This window comes from Nilaparvata lugens, unplaced genomic scaffold, assembly GCF_014356525.2.
Source record: "Nilaparvata lugens isolate BPH unplaced genomic scaffold, ASM1435652v1 scaffold5122, whole genome shotgun sequence".
Classification (NCBI taxonomy): Eukaryota; Metazoa; Arthropoda; class Insecta; order Hemiptera; family Delphacidae; genus Nilaparvata; species Nilaparvata lugens.
Genome location: NW_024091029.1, coordinates 1 through 17,453, shown reverse-complemented (window position 1 = coordinate 17,453; position 17,453 = coordinate 1). Strand labels below are relative to the sequence as shown.

General features: G+C 41.4%; 3 protein-coding genes and 1 pseudogene across 3 annotated transcripts; 3 read left to right on the top strand and 1 right to left on the bottom strand.

The window, feature by feature from the left end:
• Positions 1-3,728: 3,728 nt before the first annotated feature.
• LOC111062786 (histone H4) lies at positions 3,729-4,100 on the top strand. The gene has a single exon (XM_022350473.2). It carries the CDS (start codon positions 3,755-3,757, stop codon positions 4,064-4,066), a length of 312 nt encoding a protein of 103 aa, XP_022206165.1. The 5' UTR covers positions 3,729-3,754; the 3' UTR covers positions 4,067-4,100.
• Positions 4,101-5,938: 1,838 nt separating this feature from the next.
• On the top strand, positions 5,939-6,462 carry LOC120355881 (annotated as a pseudogene).
• A 4,849-nt stretch (positions 6,463-11,311) lies between these two features.
• Positions 11,312-11,804, top strand: LOC120355882 (histone H2B). The gene has a single exon (XM_039444626.1). It carries the CDS (start codon positions 11,374-11,376, stop codon positions 11,743-11,745), a length of 372 nt encoding a protein of 123 aa, XP_039300560.1. The 5' UTR covers positions 11,312-11,373; the 3' UTR covers positions 11,746-11,804.
• Positions 11,805-12,562: 758 nt separating this feature from the next.
• Positions 12,563-13,141, bottom strand: LOC111063798 (histone H3). Its single transcript, XM_022351478.2, has one exon. The coding sequence runs from the start codon at positions 13,066-13,068 to the stop codon at positions 12,658-12,660; it is 411 nt and encodes a 136-aa protein (XP_022207170.1). The 5' UTR covers positions 13,069-13,141; the 3' UTR covers positions 12,563-12,657.
• Positions 13,142-17,453: the final 4,312 nt, after the last annotated feature.

The window sequence follows — 17,453 nt, the reverse complement described above, 5'->3', positions numbered from 1 at the left end:
CCCGAAGAACCAAGGGATGTGACAGAAGAGATCATTTCAGGAATGAAGATATTAGGAAAGAATTGAAAATCTGCAGCATGAATGAAAGAGTTAAGGAGAATCAGCATCAATGGAGGGAGCATGTTCAAAGAATGTCAGCTGAAAGAATACCATTGAAAGTCTATAATTATCAGCCAGTAGGCAAAAGAGATGTTGGCAGACCACGCAAGCGTTGGCAATAATAGGATTTTTTTATGTTTATTTGAATAATTGGCTAGATGTGAGTTGGAACAGGTTAAAGCCTAATCCTTGTTTTGTAAGAAGAGGAAGATTGTCCATTCTAGTTTAAAATGATCGATTATATTTTATGGGCAAGAAATTATATTTTTCAATAATCTCATAATGAATTTTTATAATAAGGATGAAATATTTTGTTAATTCATTACTACATTGGCAAAAGCCGATTTGGCACCAGAGCATAGCTAGGAAGAGATATCGCTATCCGCTTTGTTGAAAGATAGACAAGGATAACAATACCATTGCTAATAGAACCCAGCCATTATAACGTGGAACTCACTATAGACAGGCTCCGCCCCCTGCACCCCCGGCTGGATGATCCAGAGAAATGAAAAAACCATGGACTAAAAACAATCGTGCGTTTTCAGAAACAAAATTTATCTCATATTCGACTGATATTTGCACCATAGATAGAGCCTGACCTGAGAAATGTCGGAGCCAAATTTGGCACGCTCAGCTACTATACATGGTGAGTTATGCAGCTTCAAACATACAATTTTAAAATTTCAAACGCCCATATCTAATGAGCGGTAAGGAATTTTGCAAATCTGTTTCCACATTCTTGTTACTCGCATCAAAGAGCATATAGTCACGAAGTTTGAGCAATTTTCATATTTTATTAAAAATTAAGAAAAACTATGGACTAACACCATCGTGAAACACACTGGAACATGAATTATCTCAGATTTGGCTGAAATTTACACTATACATAAAGCTAGACCTGAGAAATGTCGTGCCAAATTTGGCATCCTCAGCTTCTATACAGAGTGGGTTATGATGCAGCAATCATGGAATTTTGAAATTTTCAAATGGTCATATCTCTTGAACTCTAAGGAATTTTGCAAATATGATTCCAGATTCGTGTTTCTGGCATCAAAGACCATAAGATCACGAAGTTTGAGCGATTTCTATTTTTTACAAAAAATCGAGGAAAACCATCGTGAAACACACTGGAACATGAATTATCTCAGATTTGGCTGAAATTTGCACTATATATAAAGCTTGACTTTGAAATGTAAGAGCAAATTCTGGCACCCTCAGTTTCTATACAGAGTGAGTTATGATGCAGCAATCATGGAATTTTGAAATTTTCAAATGGTCATATCTCTTGAACTCTAAGGAATTTTGCAAATATGATTCCAGATTCGTGTCTCTGGCATCGAAGACCATAAGATCACAGAGTTTAAGCGATTTTTATCTTTCACAAAAAATTAAGAAAATCCATGGAGAAATACCATATCCATCATAAAACACACTGGAACATGAATTATCTCGGATTTGGCTGAAATTTGCACTATATATAAAGCTTGACTTTGAAATGTAAGAGCAAATTCTGGCACCCTCAGTTTCTATACAGAGTGAGTTATGATGCAGCAATCATGGAATTTTGAAATTTTCAAATGGTCATATCTCCTGAACGGTAAGGAATTTTGCAAATATGATTCAAGATTCGTGTTCCCAGTGTGACATGGGTAGTATTTGATTACTTATTTATTGATTGATTTTTCCGTGTTTTAGATTTAAGATTTTTCAGGAGAAAAGACTCTGATATTAGAATAATAATTTCGTAGTTGGACTTCAGTGAGAAAATATATAATTTAGTGAGTAAGTAGTATTTTTGCAGCGACAATAATACTATAACTTATGTCTATACTACTCTGAGAACCAGCAAATTCAGGGATATTTGCTAGTTCTCACGGATGAGGTGGCTCCACGAGGCAAGGACAAGGCGGATGTTTGGTAGCCTGTAGATATTTTCCCAGAGGAATACTGCAGACCTGGCAAGTACCCGCTTGCCGAATCTCGTGAGAACCGACTCTTCCAATAGCAGCAGTTAGGCCTTCTGGCACACTGACGTGGAGAGGGGGAAGTTTTCCGGACGGAAAACCTCCAGTCGTTAAATAACCGAGGTACCAAGCGGATCAAAATCCATACCTTATTGCAAAAAGTTAAGTTATTTTTCCGGCATTATGATATACTTGGGTGTCCTGTGGTTTGGGATCACGGTGGGAGTGATAGCTGTGGGTAAGTGCCAAAATTCTAGCTCCTTATAAAACATTTTCACCGGCCGAGACCCTAATTAGTAAAATTCCTGATGTAGTAAAATTTCTAGTTAGCAGAATCTTATTGGCAGGTAGTTTTTGTAGGAATAATATTTTGATAAAATGTACTGCATATTTCATTCTTTAAATTTCAAGTAATTGGCATAATAAATGAGAAATTCTTTAGGTAATACAATGTTGTTGTCTACCCAGTTCCCATGACTCCCTTGAAGTAGTAATAAGATATCTTCAACCCCCATCAAGGGCGGTTACAAAACTGGTGGCGTGTGGTGGGATCGACTGCAAAAATGTCTATCGAACCAGATCGGAGTCATGGGACAAAATTCACTGTTAGAAACGAGAAAATAATAGAAAATTTCAATCAAAAAATAGATTTAATTGGAAAGTGAATGTTGATTACTCTATTATAATCAGATCTTAGATGGAAATAGAATTGTTAGATTAATAGAAATAAGATTTTTCAGAGAAACCATTCAAAATATTTAAGATTTCAAGTCAACCATTCAAGATGAATCCAGTACCACCTGATCTACCTGTTCAAAATGTAGATAGATCAGAAATAGAGTGTTTACAAGAACAATTGAGACAACTTAGGGCACAATCAGAACATGCACACTTAGAAAAAGCTATATTACAGCAAGAGTTAGACACTGTTAATGCTTCAAACAGTCAACAGGTTCGACCAACAACTTTAATATGTAAGGATTTAGGTTTACAATCACTTGTAAGAACATTTTAAGGTGAAGAAGGTGGACAAAAAGTAGAGGAATTTATTCAAAATTTGAAATTTGTAGCACAGTCTGGTAATTGGTCTGATAACGATAAAAAGCTCATAAATGTAAATTAAAAACATCTGGGACCGCGTCTGTCTGTTTGAACACTCATCCCGAATTATTATCCGAGGGAGCAGCTTTTGTTGAGTATGAAAAAGTTCTTTTAGAGAGATTTAAAGAGTTACGAGAACCTGAAAGTCATTTCGCGTTGAGTGCGATTAAACAACACCGGAATGAGCCAATTCGCGCGTATGCGGATCGCTGTCGAGAATTAGGCTTAAAAGCAATACCAATCCCCAAAGATCGTCCTACAGAAGCTAAACTACACTAGCATCAAAGACCATAAGATCTCGGAGTTTGAGCGATTTTCATTTTTCACAAAAAATTGAGAAATACTATAGACGACTTCTACGTAGGCCTATGGTAGTTCAGAAAATTTTCTTGGCACCACTATTTATAGCAAAATTTGAGACCAACTGCCTGTCTATTGGTCGACAAATTGTGACCAATTGCAGTGCTGATCAATGCTGGCTTACTATTGGCGGCTGGCTTTCGGCCAATCAAATGTCACCACTAGGGTATAAATAGAGGCGCATTTTCCACAAAATTTGTCAGTTTCACTCGACTACTAGCAGCAGCAACATGACTGGTCGCGGCAAAGGAGGAAAAGGTCTGGGAAAAGGAGGCGCCAAGCGGCACAGGAAGGTGTTGAGAGACAACATCCAAGGTATCACCAAGCCGGCCATTCGTCGTCTGGCTCGCCGAGGAGGAGTGAAGCGTATCTCGGGTCTCATCTACGAAGAGACACGCGGTGTGCTGAAGGTATTCCTGGAGAATGTGATTCGTGACGCTGTCACCTACACAGAGCACGCCAAACGCAAGACTGTCACCGCTATGGATGTTGTCTACGCGTTGAAACGTCAGGGACGTACACTGTACGGATTCGGAGGTTAAGCCAGCCAGCCAGCACAACACACTATTGGACTGCTGCCGCGCAAGCGTCTTCACCATTCACGCTCCACTCTACTACAGCAAAAAGGCCCTTTTCAGGGCCGCCAAAACACTTTTCAAACCTTCAGTCTCAACTAGTCTGTTGCAACTAATATTATTTGTCAATAATATTATTATTGTGTAAGAGTGTTATTGTTGATGACTTTTCATTAACTATGTTAACAATAATGTTGTCCCTTCTATAACCTCCACCTACACACTCTGCACTCATGATGTTTGTAGTCGAATTCTTGTCATTACTACTTGGAAGTTTTTTTTCTTCATATTAATGCTACTTGAAATTTTTTCTCTTCATCTTTTTTCAATGATCATACAATAATATCATAATAACGTTTACAATAGAAACATAGCCTATTTTTTGGACATTTTATTATTATTTATCAAAATTTGGAGATTTGGGCCAAGCCTGTTGTTCCTTCTCAATCATATTTATATGATTTGTGATTCTGTCCACAAATAAATAATATATTTGTCTGCATTTATATGGATAGATGGATATATAGATGGATGGATAGATAGATAGATGATAGAGAGAGTGTGTGTGAGAGAGAGAGTGATAGCAACAGATGTGAGTCAGTGATTGTGAGTCAGACACAAATAACAACAGCCAATAGCCTATTGAAATAATGCCAACATGAACAAAATAAATGCCACTTACATTTGTTTTTTCATTTATTCAATTTTCCCATCATCATTGATAATACAGCATAATGTGAGTGAATTGATAGATTGGGTAATAGACAGATACAACAAATAACAACAGCCTATTAGAATTTTGTGAAAATTATTTGTAAGGAAACTCACTTATATTTGCTTGTTTTTGCGTGTGTGTGAGTGCGCGCCAGCCATGGGAACCCAATATTCTAGCAAATAGAGGCAACAACGATTGTCATTGGCTAGCCAGCTGACTGTTCATTTTATGGCGCCAAATTCAAATGTGTTTTAAATTGATAGTGTACTGATTATGCACAACCAGCTATCTATACTGGCTTTTCTATTGTTATTATCAATGCGTCTACACTGCATACCCTTTCTACATACAATGTGAGCATAGAATCAACAATAAATGTGCAATAAATACAGATTTTATTAGATATTATTAAATGACAACGGCTGTGGATAGGCAACCCGCCACACAGCGCGGGAACAAGTCTACAAGAAAAGCGGCGTTTTTCACATTACAGACATGGTTTTTCACTCTGAATTCAATCAAAATTGACTGCTAACAAATGTTCTGTATAATTTACAAGCTATTCAAATAAATAGGAAAGTTTTCACTGCACACTCTGTGTCCTGCATTCAATATCTTGCTTATTTTGTGGACACAACATGCACACTGAGCCCAGTTAAACTGGTGAAAATGACTTTTTCAACTTTTCTTCAATTTGAATTGGAGAATCGTTATTCTATATTACACTCAGAAGTCGACTGGATGTTCAGTAGTATACATACAATTACAATTACATGCATATTGTTTGATTTTCCAACAGAAAAGTGTCTTACTTGTGTACTGTACTAGTGTGTTTGGCTGTGTATTACCTGTGGTCAGCTTTTCGGCTATTATCTAGTTCCAGACCAATAAAAGTGTACAATATTATTGCATGTGTAGATGCGTACTGACATGCTCTAACAGACTCAATAGTATTTTTGCTAATTTCTTAGCACACAATTGATGAATAGTCGATCAAGTGTTGCAGTGTACCGAGTTCGGCCGGGTATGAGAGTGTTTGAACGACTTTTTCAATAGAAAATCACTAATAATTACTATATAAACCTATTCAGTTGTCTAGAGAATAGTGTGAGCAATCCAACAATATGATTTGCAGCTTTGTAGCACGAGCGATTGCGAAGTTATAAGCAAAAGAGTGCCGGCCAACAAGCACGAATTTCTGCTGAACTAACACAATTTTGGCTTGCCACCGCTGCAGCTTCCATATCGGTCCGTACAAGTCTATATAGGTCGGTTGTTTTCAATGAATCTCGAAGCTATTGAAAGCAAGTTAGCAGCAGCAGCGATACCACTACTGTCTACTCTACTACTCAACAACAAGATGCCAGCCAGACAGCAACCAGTCCAGCGGCAACGGTCCCAGCCGCGTCCACACCGGCCAAGGCGAAGAAGGCGGCCACATCGAAAGCAGCAGCCAGCTCCAAGAAGCCGCGTGCCAAGCCAGCACACCCGCCAACCGGCGAAATGGTGAACTGCTATTGCCGGACTCAAGGAGCGTGGTGGCTCGTCACTGCAGGCGATCAAGAAGTACATTGCTGCCAACTACAAGGCCGACGCAGAGAAGCTGGCGCCGTTCGAAGCGGCCCTGCAGCAGGTAAAGAAGAAGTAGGAGAAGAAGGAGTAGGAGGAGTAGAGGATAAACCGTGGGTCGACCCTTCGCTCTGCCATGCGGACCACCCAGAGGGCCACCCACAAACCAGTATCCTCAGTTCAGAGGAGGGAGAGACTGACCAAACTAACGGGCAGCTCCTTCCCTTGTCTGACAACCACTACGGCGAGAGGGGTGACGCCCGAGTCTTCACCCTCCAACAACAAGTCTAGTGGAGTGACTACAGCCCCCTCCACCCCGCCACACGGCAGCAACGACCACCCACAGCCGGCCTCTTATGCAGCTACGGTGGCGACACCACCCTCCACCTCAGCGCCCACCAGTGAAGCAGAGGAGGACCCCTTCATCCTTGTCGCAAGGAAGCAGAGGAGACAACAGAATAGGGTGAGTGAAGAACAAGTCTCTAATACACTTAACAGAACACCCATGCAGACCAGAAAATTCTTTCCTCCACTGGTCTTTCCTGTGCCACAAAATTGGACACAAATTTCCAACAAAATAGAACAAAAAATCTCATCCAAAATAGTTACAACCTTGAAGGGTGGTAACTATGTGCTCAAAACCACCACTGAAACTGACTTTACTACAGTAAAGTCAGTTTTAGTGGAGGAAAACATCCCCTTCCACACCTTCAGCTCTGAGCGCGATTCTGAGCTGAAGGTTGTCCTCAGAGGCCTTCACTGGTCTCACAACCAAGCCGACCTGGCCGAATCACTCAAAAAGGCTGGGTTTAACATACTTCTAGTAAAAAATATCACAAGCCGTGGGAGGCCTTGTAGCCTTTTTCTCATCGAATTGAAAAAAGAGGGTGATTTCAAAAAAAATTACTCCCTTTCATCAATCGGCTCTGTAGAGGTTCAAATTGAACCCTACAGACCAAGGCCCGGCCTACCTCAATGTTTTAAATGCCAGAGGTATGGCCACAGCTCTGTAAACTGTTTTCACACACCCAGATGTGTGAAATGTGGTGAAGACCACACTGCCTCTCAGTGTCAGAGAAATCTGAACACTGAAAAACCCATCTGTGTGAACTGTCGGGGCAGTCACACAGCAAACTATCAAGGGTGCCGTGTACACCTTCAATTGCTAAACAAGGCCAAGAAGTCGCCTGAAGCTGCCCGGTCAACTGAGACCACTCAGTCGCCGACAGCAGCCACTCAAGTGGCATCCAAGCGTCCACAAATTGCGGGGCAGTCGCTGAAAGAGGGGAGTGTGGCTATAACTACACCTCCTTCTACTGTGGCTGCTCTCGCGGATGCGGGGAAAAGCTCTGCCCCCTCACCTAAACAACATCACAAGGTCACTAAAATAGTGACCAAAACCTACAAACCAGTGGAGAAGAATATATTTCCTTCTCTCCCCATGGAATGGGTTCCACCTCCGCCCCCTGTCATCTCTCACTCAAACTTCCCCCCTCTACCATCACAACAAGAGCAGCAGCCATCAGCGGCGCTGAAAGAAGGAAGTTTGAAACCCACAACAGAACAGGGACAAAACAGCATTCTGAGCTTTTTAAGCTCACAAAAGTTCATCCAATGGGTGGTAAACATCTTACCACAACTCGCCACAGCCTCGAATATTGGTGAGGCCATTGGAGTTATAATGAGTGCACTACCCTCCCTCCTCATCTAAAATGAATCATTTCAAAATTATTTCATTCAATGCAGATGGACTAAGACACAAAATAGACGAACTTCGTCACTTTCTTAGTGACCTGAATATAGATGTGGCTCTAATTCAGGAAACACAAATGCCAACTACTATGCCAATTAAATTCCCCTCATATCACTGCCTACGCTATGACCGCCCCCCCAATGAGCACAATCAAACCCATGGTGGTGTAGCAATTCTAGTACACAGAAGACACTCCTTCTGTGTACACCCACTTCCATCCATACCAGACATGGATGTAATAGCGGCTACAATCTCTGTACAGAATACACCAGTTACTTTTGTCTCTCTATACAACCCACCCAGAAATAGAGCAGTTAACACAAACACCCTATCTCAAATTTTCACCTCCTCCCCCAGCATATTTGTAGCTGGTGACTGGAATGCCAAGCACATGGCTTTCGGTTGCCGAACTACAAATATAACAGGGGCATCACTCCTCAAATTCACTGAAGAATTTGACACAGAAATATGTTTTCACATACCATCATCCCCCACACATATAAGTATGTTTAACCAAGCTGCTCAACCTGACATTTTGGACTATGCACTGTCTGTTGGACTTACAAAGACCACACTGGTTGACGTGATAGAAGACCTCTCTTCAGATCACTTACCAGTGTTGTTCACTCTTGTGAATCCTGATAGCATTGCAAGGCCATCTCCACATCGCCTTACTGTGAATTGGAGAAATTACTTTGATAGTGTGTCAAATTCCATTCCTCCCTTACCAAGCACACATTCAAACTCTGTCGACTTAGAAGCCCACACTGATACTATCACGGAAGTTATTACAACAGCTCTAGCTGACAACACTTCCATAGCCCAACCCCAACGACGTTCACTACTCCCAACTGAAATCCAATTAGCTATCAGTGAGCGTCGTAGCACTCGTAAACGTTGGCAGATCACACGAGCTCCTGCTGACAAATACGCATTCAATAGAGCATCTCACAAATGCTCTCAACTTCTTAAACTCCATCGCTTGCAATCCTGGGAAGAATATCTAACATCTTTGCCATCCCACTCAGCCTGGCAAGCTACCCGAAAACTTCTCAGGAAACAACCCCCAACCTCACCACTTGAGAGCCCAAATGGGCTTATCTTCTCAGAACAAGAGAAAGTGGATGAGTTTGCCTCCCACCTCCAAATTCACTTTTCAAACCCACCCATTCCCCATAGTCAAGAGCTCAACTCCCACTTTGATAGAATAGTCGACAGTGTATCAGAAACAGTTCAAGACCAAACCCCAAATAATCTCCCATTCTTTACAATGGGGGATATAACAACCGCACTTCAAAATACCAATCCAAAAAAGGCCCCAGGCCTTGATGGTATTTCAGGGAAGGCCATCTTCAATGCGCCACCAGAACTAGCCCAACACCTGCTTGTAATTTTCAATTCCATTCTGAACACCCAACACTTCCCCTCAGAATGGAAAAAGAGCAAATTATTCCTGCTCCTAAAGCCAGGAAAACGCTCCACCCAACCATCCAGCTACAGGCCCATCTCCATCCCCTGCTTTTTCTCAAAGCTTTTTGAGAAAATGTTTCTGGAGAAACATATCAGAGATACGCTAGATAGTGTGATAAGGCCAGAGCAGTTTGGATTTCGTGCAAGTTGTTCAACAACTCTGCAACTAATGAAATTCTGCTCTCAATTATCAGACTCTTTCAACAAGAAAGAGCACGTGGCTGCAGTCTTTATAGACTTCAAAGCAGCCTTCGACACTGTGTGGCTGGATGGACTCCTCTATAAACTTTCATCTGTCTTTCCACCCCCAACAGTCAGACTCTTCAAGTCATACCTTACTAATAGGTATTTTGAAGTCCAAATCCGTACCCCCTCTTCAATAGCTTCTTCAGCTCTCACCCCATCAACAGCAGGTGTCCCCCAAGGATCTGTGCTTGGTCCTATTCTCTACTCCCTTTTCATCAACGACATGCCAGCTCTACCTTCAGTTTAAACCAGTCTCTTTGCAGACGACACCACTTTCCACTCCAGCAGCATGAATCTCGAGAGGGCGGCCAGGAATGTTCAAGAGCAGTTGAACCTGCTCACATCCTGGTGTTCATCCTGGAAGGTAGAGATAAATGCAAATAAATGCGTGGCTGTCGCCTTTTCCAGAAAATGTAAACTTCCTCCCACTCTCACAATCCATGGCCACGCCCTGCCATGATCCCCCACCATCAAGTATCTAGGTGTTACTCTGGACAGAAACCTTACCTTCAAACAACACATTGACGTGAAAATACAACACTGTCGTGTGCTGTTTGGACAACTATTCCCTCTTTTTATCACCCCCTCTTTCCCCCTGAAGTTTTGGCTGCTCATATTCACAGCCATCATCAGGGCATACATGACCTATGCCGCCCCTGTCTGGTTCCCATACCTATCGAAGACCAATAGAAAACGACTATTTGGCCTTCAAAACAAACTCATAAGAACCATCTGCAACTTTCACTACACAGTGAACAATAGGCTACTCTATGAATATGTCTCCACTCCCCAACTGATTGACTTCATTCAGCTCACATCAAGAAAACTTCATGACACAGCTTCAACGTCGTGGCGTACATCAGTAAGGCAGATGTACGAGATACCACGACCAGTTCAAACCAAAAAGCCACTCCCTTTTCAACAATGGTGGCCAGACTGATGGTCAGCAACTTGACGTTAAGGTCACCATTGTAAACAGCTCGTATTCCCCTGAGGTGAACCCATCTCCATCACACTTCTCCCAAAAAAGTGAATTTGGCAAAAAAAAAAAAAAAAAAAAAAAAAAAAAAAAAAAAAAAAAAATCAAATGTATAAATTTATAAATAAATGTCAAATGAACAAATATATACATAAATGGAAAATAGATAAATATTCAAAGATACAAATATATTACAAATATTCAATATTATATTATCCATATTACAAAACTTAATATTACAAAACATATTATATTATATCTTTATTAAAAAAAAAAAAAAAAATAAAAAAAAAAAAAAAAAAATAAAAAAAAAAAAAAAAATAAAATAAAAGCCAAATTCACTTAAGGTCTATTATCTAGGAGCAACCAAAAATTTTCAGTTCTGTTAATTCTATGAGCAGTCATAAGGCAAACCAGCCTAAGGCACTGCCAATTAGGGTGATTCACTCACCCTGTTCCACCCACAGTCAGTCAGTCAATTTGAACACACTCGTGGACTAGCAGCCCTATTGAGCAGATCTCGTCTAGCAGCAAGCAGCAGTATGCCACCCAAGACAAGCGGTAAAGCAGCGAAGAAGGCCGGCAAGGCGCAGAAGAACATTGCCAAGGGAGACAAGAAGAAGAAACGCAAGAGGAAGGAGAGCTATGCCGTGTACATCTACAAGGTGCTGAAGCAAGTTCACCCAGACACCGGTATCTCGTCCAAGGCGATGTCGATCATGAACAGCTTTGTCAACGACATTTTCGAGCGCATCGCGGCCGAGGCAAGCCGACTGGCTCACTACAACAAACGTTCAACCATCACCAGCCGGGAGATCCAGACCGCTGTGCGTCTTCTGCTGCCCGGTGAACTGGCCAAGCACGCAGTCAGTGAAGGAACCAAGGCTGTCACCAAGTACACCAGCTCCAAGTAGAGAGTTTGTGTGTGTGTGTGTGCGCTCGCCGCCGACTAGCATGCCACCACAACATCCGCTTAACAACAACAACAAGTGTACCGCATACAAGCGTCAACGGCCCTTTTCAGGGCCAATAGCTGTTTGATTTTCAAAATGAAAATAATATATGATTTTATTCATTTGCTACCGTCGTCACTCGCCTCACAAGTGTGATGACTATGCTATTACATTGATTGATACACTGTGTGTAACAGTAGTGACAGTGTCTCTTCTGAGTTTGAAGTAGAGATGAATATTAGTCTGATATAGCTAGTTGGCTCTTTTCAGGGCCACTCGCACGTTTCCACAACAAACAATTTTCACATGAGTGGTGAAAGTTCTCTTTTCACTTGTTGCGTCAAACATGAAGAAGCCTACTGGCAAAAATAATTAATGTTCATGTTTGATCAGTTGAAAATAATACAACAATATTCTTTTTAACAATTTTTGTCTCAGTGGCCCTGAAAAGAGCCTTGGTCTCCAAACAGTGTGTATGAAAAAACAGCACCAACCAACTAAAATTGAGTGGTTGCACCAGCAATAGAGAGAAAAATGGGAAACAGCTTTCTGAACGATATCCCGACATAATAATAAATTGATAATATTGTGTCAGTGGCCCCAAAAAGGGCCAGCATTATCTAGAGACACAAACACAAGAGAAGAAGCATTATGATTGATAGTGTGAAGGGAAGAAGAGTGCATCAGACTACAGACTCTAGAGCAAATCAAATCCATTATTAGGTTTTGAGAAGCAAGCAGTAGCAGATTTTCATCCAATGTGAAAAATTATCATCTACTGGCCCTGAAAAGGGCCGTTGTTGGTGTGAGTGCGCGTTGCATTGCACAGCACCAGCAGCCAATAACATGATATAGCCGCGCGTGTGTTGTCGTCTAAGCACGTTCTCCACGAATACGCCTGGCCAACTGAATGTCTTTCGGCATGATAGTCACTCTCTTGGCGTGGATAGCGCACAGGTTGGTGTCTTCAAACAGGCCAACCAAGTAGGCTTCGCTTGCCTCCTGCAGAGCCATAACAGCCGAGCTCTGGAAACGCAGGTCAGTCTTGAAGTCCTGTGCGATCTCACGAACAAGGCGCTGGAACGGCAGCTTACGAATAAGCAGTTCAGTGCTCTTCTGGTAGCGACGAATTTCTCGCAGAGCCACTGTGCCAGGCCTGTAACGATGCGGCTTCTTCACACCACCGGTGGCCGGAGCACTCTTGCGGGCAGCTTTCGTTGCCAACTGCTTCCTGGGCGCCTTACCGCCGGTCGATTTCCTTGCTGTCTGCTTGGTACGAGCCATTGTACTGCTTGCTTGCTTGCTTGCTTGCTTGCTGCTGCTGCTGCTGCTGCTACTACTACGTAAGCCTATGTCAGTTCAGAAAATTTTCTCGGCACCACTATTTATAGCAAAATTTGAGACCAACTGCCTGTCTATTGGTCGACAATTTGTGACCAATTGCAGTGCTGACCAAAAAAACATAAATATGAGTTTTCCAATGATATATGTTATATTTGAATAAGTCAACATGATGTTTATTTATTTTGAATTTTCATCTGAAGATGGGAGTAGTCCTTTAAGTGCTTTCAAATGATTTGATGTTTTCATAATCTAGAGGTTTATTGTATTTTGAAAAGAAGTGAAATGTCTTTCTCAAATGTTGTACTATTTCCTCTTTATTCGCATAGTTATTAACCGATGAATTTACTTATTACTGCCGATGAATAGTTGGATCCTTCAATAATTGAGAATTTTTATAATAGTTGCTGACATCCAGTATTAGAGAAGCCTTTTGTAAATTTGAAATCAGAACTTCCCTATCACGATTAATGGCCAAGTTCCCAAGCCGCGAAAATTGTTGAGTACAAATTGATACACTTGATAGTGAGTCGCTGTCCAACGGACAAGTGCACTGAACTGAAATTGGCTGCGCCAGAGTCGCTCCACTAGTAAAAACGCGATTGAATAGCGTCGCAAATGGCATTGAGCTTCAATGTGGTGTGCAGTATAAAGATTGTATTTCTATTGAGCAGTGAGGGTTGTCTAACCAGCTCCTGAGCCTCATGTTATTTTCGATTACTCATGAACGATCAATCATGAACGAGAAACTAGTTATGGAACTCACTGATAAAGTTCAACGGATGTTGGAACTCAACTGAGAGTGCTGAGGGTTTGTTCTAGAGATAATGTTCCCTATGGCCTCTCAGGCTAATGAGTGTTTTTTCTTAAGAAGAATACTTTCTACAATGCAATACTATAATAACAGTGGTTAGTGAAGACAATGAACTGGATAATGATGATATTAGATGTAAGCTGTACACAGAATCTCCAAACTGAATCACTATTGAACTCTAGCAATAGACTATTGTCAGATATACAAAAAATATGAATTCAGCAAGAAGCCAATTAAAGCCTTTCTAAATCATGTTGTAGTGAAGAGGTAGTGATATGAATATTATGAGAGCCAAAAATTTCATATCTGGGCTGATAGCCACGGTAAGGGAATAGAAGCCTCTAACTGGGTTACTTCGAGGGTATGATAATCTTGTGTGTTCCACTGTGGCCCCCGGGATGAAGTTTGAGACTCTTGCAAACTGGATGTTTCTCCTAATGAGACTGTAGGTCTGAATCGAAATGATTGATTGTGCTTCTGAGTGGCACAAATAGTATTCACTCCGGTTTTAATGATCTTGATAAGGAGAGATTTGTTGCTAACTAGTTGAGGTGATTGGGACCTACAGACACAACAATCTGAATATCAAGCCATACCCTACCGTTACGATCTCTTTGAGAGTTCCATTGAAAATAGATCTATAGCTGCTATAAACCGAATCATAAGGGGTTTGTCTAGACGCACTCTGTAAAAATTTAGATTTATGGTCTATTGAAAGAGTCTCCACACTAGTCACGTCTTCATTTGAACAGGAGAGGTAAGTTCATGGTTGCAAAGAGAATTTTCAGAATTGTAACTGGAATTCAGTCTCTGATAGAATAATTATGTTGTCCCAGATACTCTCACCCTCATTCTCGGCGTGAAGCGGTGACCTAATTGACAGCGCTATCGTGCTCATGAGACAATGACACAATCCTTTGTGACAGTTGATGCACCTTCTATAGTGGCTCACGTGCTAGTGATGATGGTCCTTTCCAATGTGATGAGAGAATTGGCGAAAATGGTAGTGTGCATTGCTCTATTGAAGCAGCACCTGATTCTATAGTGGTTGACCGTACTGATCAGGATGTGGTAGCTACTCATGAAATTCCAGTTTTGATCTCTTATAGACCAATCAATTTTTTAGATTAAACCAGCGATTGCAAACATTTGTAGATCGCACAAATCTGATTGACTGTCTTGCTGAGGCTGGAAGCAACCATGGTCACTCACCTAATTCTATGTCAGGCCCAGTCACTCTAAATGTCCTGCACTATAATGTTCGAAGTATTCGTAATAAAAACACAGAGTTGGCTCTGCAAATTCGAAACATGCAGGAACAAATCTCTAAGTAGAGTTGATCTCTTATGTCTCTGAAACGTGGTTGAATGGCAGTGAAAGTGTTAATATTGAAAATTTTAATCTTGTGTGCTATTTCAACAGAGAGTTACGAAAGGGCGGTGTGGCCATATATTCAAGATGTGGATTTTGACCTCTGAATTCAGCTTAGCAGAGGTTTGCGAGTCAGACTTGAGGCAGCGGCTGTGACTGTGGAGGGTGATTTTCTAATAGTCTGTATTTATAGATCCCCTGACAGCTCAATGGATACATTTTTTGACAGGCTTGACAAGCTTCTTTCTTCAACTTTTAGGAGATTTAAGGGATTATTGTGATTGGCGACTTTAATGTTGACTTTCTCAGCAACTCAAGCTCAAAGCAGTTTGATGTCAGTCTTCTGTGCCTATGGTCTCCAGGATGTGATTGGGGAGCCTACTCGGGTTACAGCTCACTCTTCCACTCTGTTGGATAATGGTTTCATCAGTGTCAAATATATTGATGCTGTATTGTCAAGAGTGATTAGCTTGTCTCTGTCCGATCACTTTGCTCAGGAGATAGTTGTTCCTTTACCTCTGCATCAGGTGAAATCTCTCAAGCTGTAATGAACGATCTTTCTCTGATCAAAACAAGTTGAAATTCTCTCACTACTTGGTCAATGTGACTGGTCACCTATATATCTGAATGAGATTCATCACGAGGCTCAGACTGATTACTTTGTCCAGATGTTTGTTCAGGGTTTTGAAATGGCCTTTCCTTTGAGAAAGTTTGGAATTCCCAGAAATACTTCAAAGATCCCCTGGTCAAATCCTTACTTGAAGGATCTCTGTACAGGAAGCGAGACCTGGAGTTGTTTATGAAGGCTTATCCTCAAAATACTCTGTTTCGTGAGTTGTTCAAAAAGATATCCTCTGACATCAGACTGCTGATCCATTCTCTCAAGACTGAATATTCCAAGAGACTGATAGCTTCTGCTGACAACAAATCTAAGGCTGTATGGAATCTAATCAGGAAGGAAACTCCCATCAGGGTGAGTACTGAGTATCCAATTGTGATTGATGGCCTCCCAGGGATCACTTTGTGAAGTTGCTGAAGTATTCAATGACTACTTTGCTGGGGTGGTTTCATCGAATAATAGGCTCAGTTTGGGGGTTTTTGACGGTCCTTCTTTTTGATTTACTTGTAAATTCTAACCCTGATAATGCTGCTGTCTCTGAGATGCCAACTTGGTCTGAGCAAGAGGTTTATCTATTGCTAAGAAGCTAAAAATGAAAATGTCCAGTGGGTCTGATGGAATTCCTTCCAAAATACTAATGAGTTTTTCCATTGTGTCAGTGTCCTGTCATCAGCTTCTGAACAGATCATGTGCTTCCGGGTCATTCCCCGCCTGCTTCAAGGTATCTAAGCTAAAGCCATTTTCAAAAAAGGCTCTCGGAAGGAAGTGGATAAATACCGACCTATAGCTAACTTGACCTCTTTGTCCAGGTAGGGAGAGAGCAATATATACCCCTCTGCTGGCTCACTTCCTGAATAACAATCTTTTAAGTGAGTGTCAATATGGTTTTAGAGCTGGAATGTCAACCGTAGATGCATTGGAGAGTTTCATCAGTGATATCTATTCATCATTGGATCAGGGTGTTAAGGTCATGGGGTTTTTCGTTGATATGAAGAAGGCATTTGACAGCCTGAACCACAGCATTCTCCTAAGAAAGCTTCATTACTATGGAATTAGAGGTAATTTCTTGTCGATGATTGAGTCTTATCTTAGTAACAGAACCAGATGGTTGAAATAGAGGGCGATAATGGTGTTGTCATTAATGGTAAATTCAGTCTGAACTTCGTCCTGTTGGGAGAGGGGTCCCACAGGGATCAATTTTGGGCCCCCTTCTGTTTCTGATTTACATTAATGACCTCCCTGCAAATGTACATCATGCCAAATCAGTTCTCTTTGCTGATGATTCAAATTTCCTAATAACAGCTAGGAATAGTGATGAACTTCAGCTGACTGCAGACTCTGTGCTTAGTGATGTGGCTCAGTGGTGCAAGGCAACTTGTTGGAGGTAAACATTAAGAAAACCTCATTTATAGAATTCCAGATACAGCGATCACAGCTGGGCTCTTTTCAGTTTGATATTGATGGTGAGGAGGTTCAGCCCTCTACCTCCTCGCAGGGTTCCTGGGAGTGACTGTCGACCGGAAT

Bases quoted from the DNA above. Each gene is read 5' to 3' on its own strand.
- LOC111063798 (XM_022351478.2), bottom strand. From the start codon at position 13,068: ATGGCTCGTACCAAGCAGACAGCAAGGAAATCGACCGGCGGTAAGGCG.
- LOC120355882 (XM_039444626.1), top strand. From the start codon at position 11,374: ATGCCACCCAAGACAAGCGGTAAAGCAGCGAAGAAGGCCGGCAAGGCG.
- LOC111062786 (XM_022350473.2), top strand. From the start codon at position 3,755: ATGACTGGTCGCGGCAAAGGAGGAAAAGGTCTGGGAAAAGGAGGCGCC.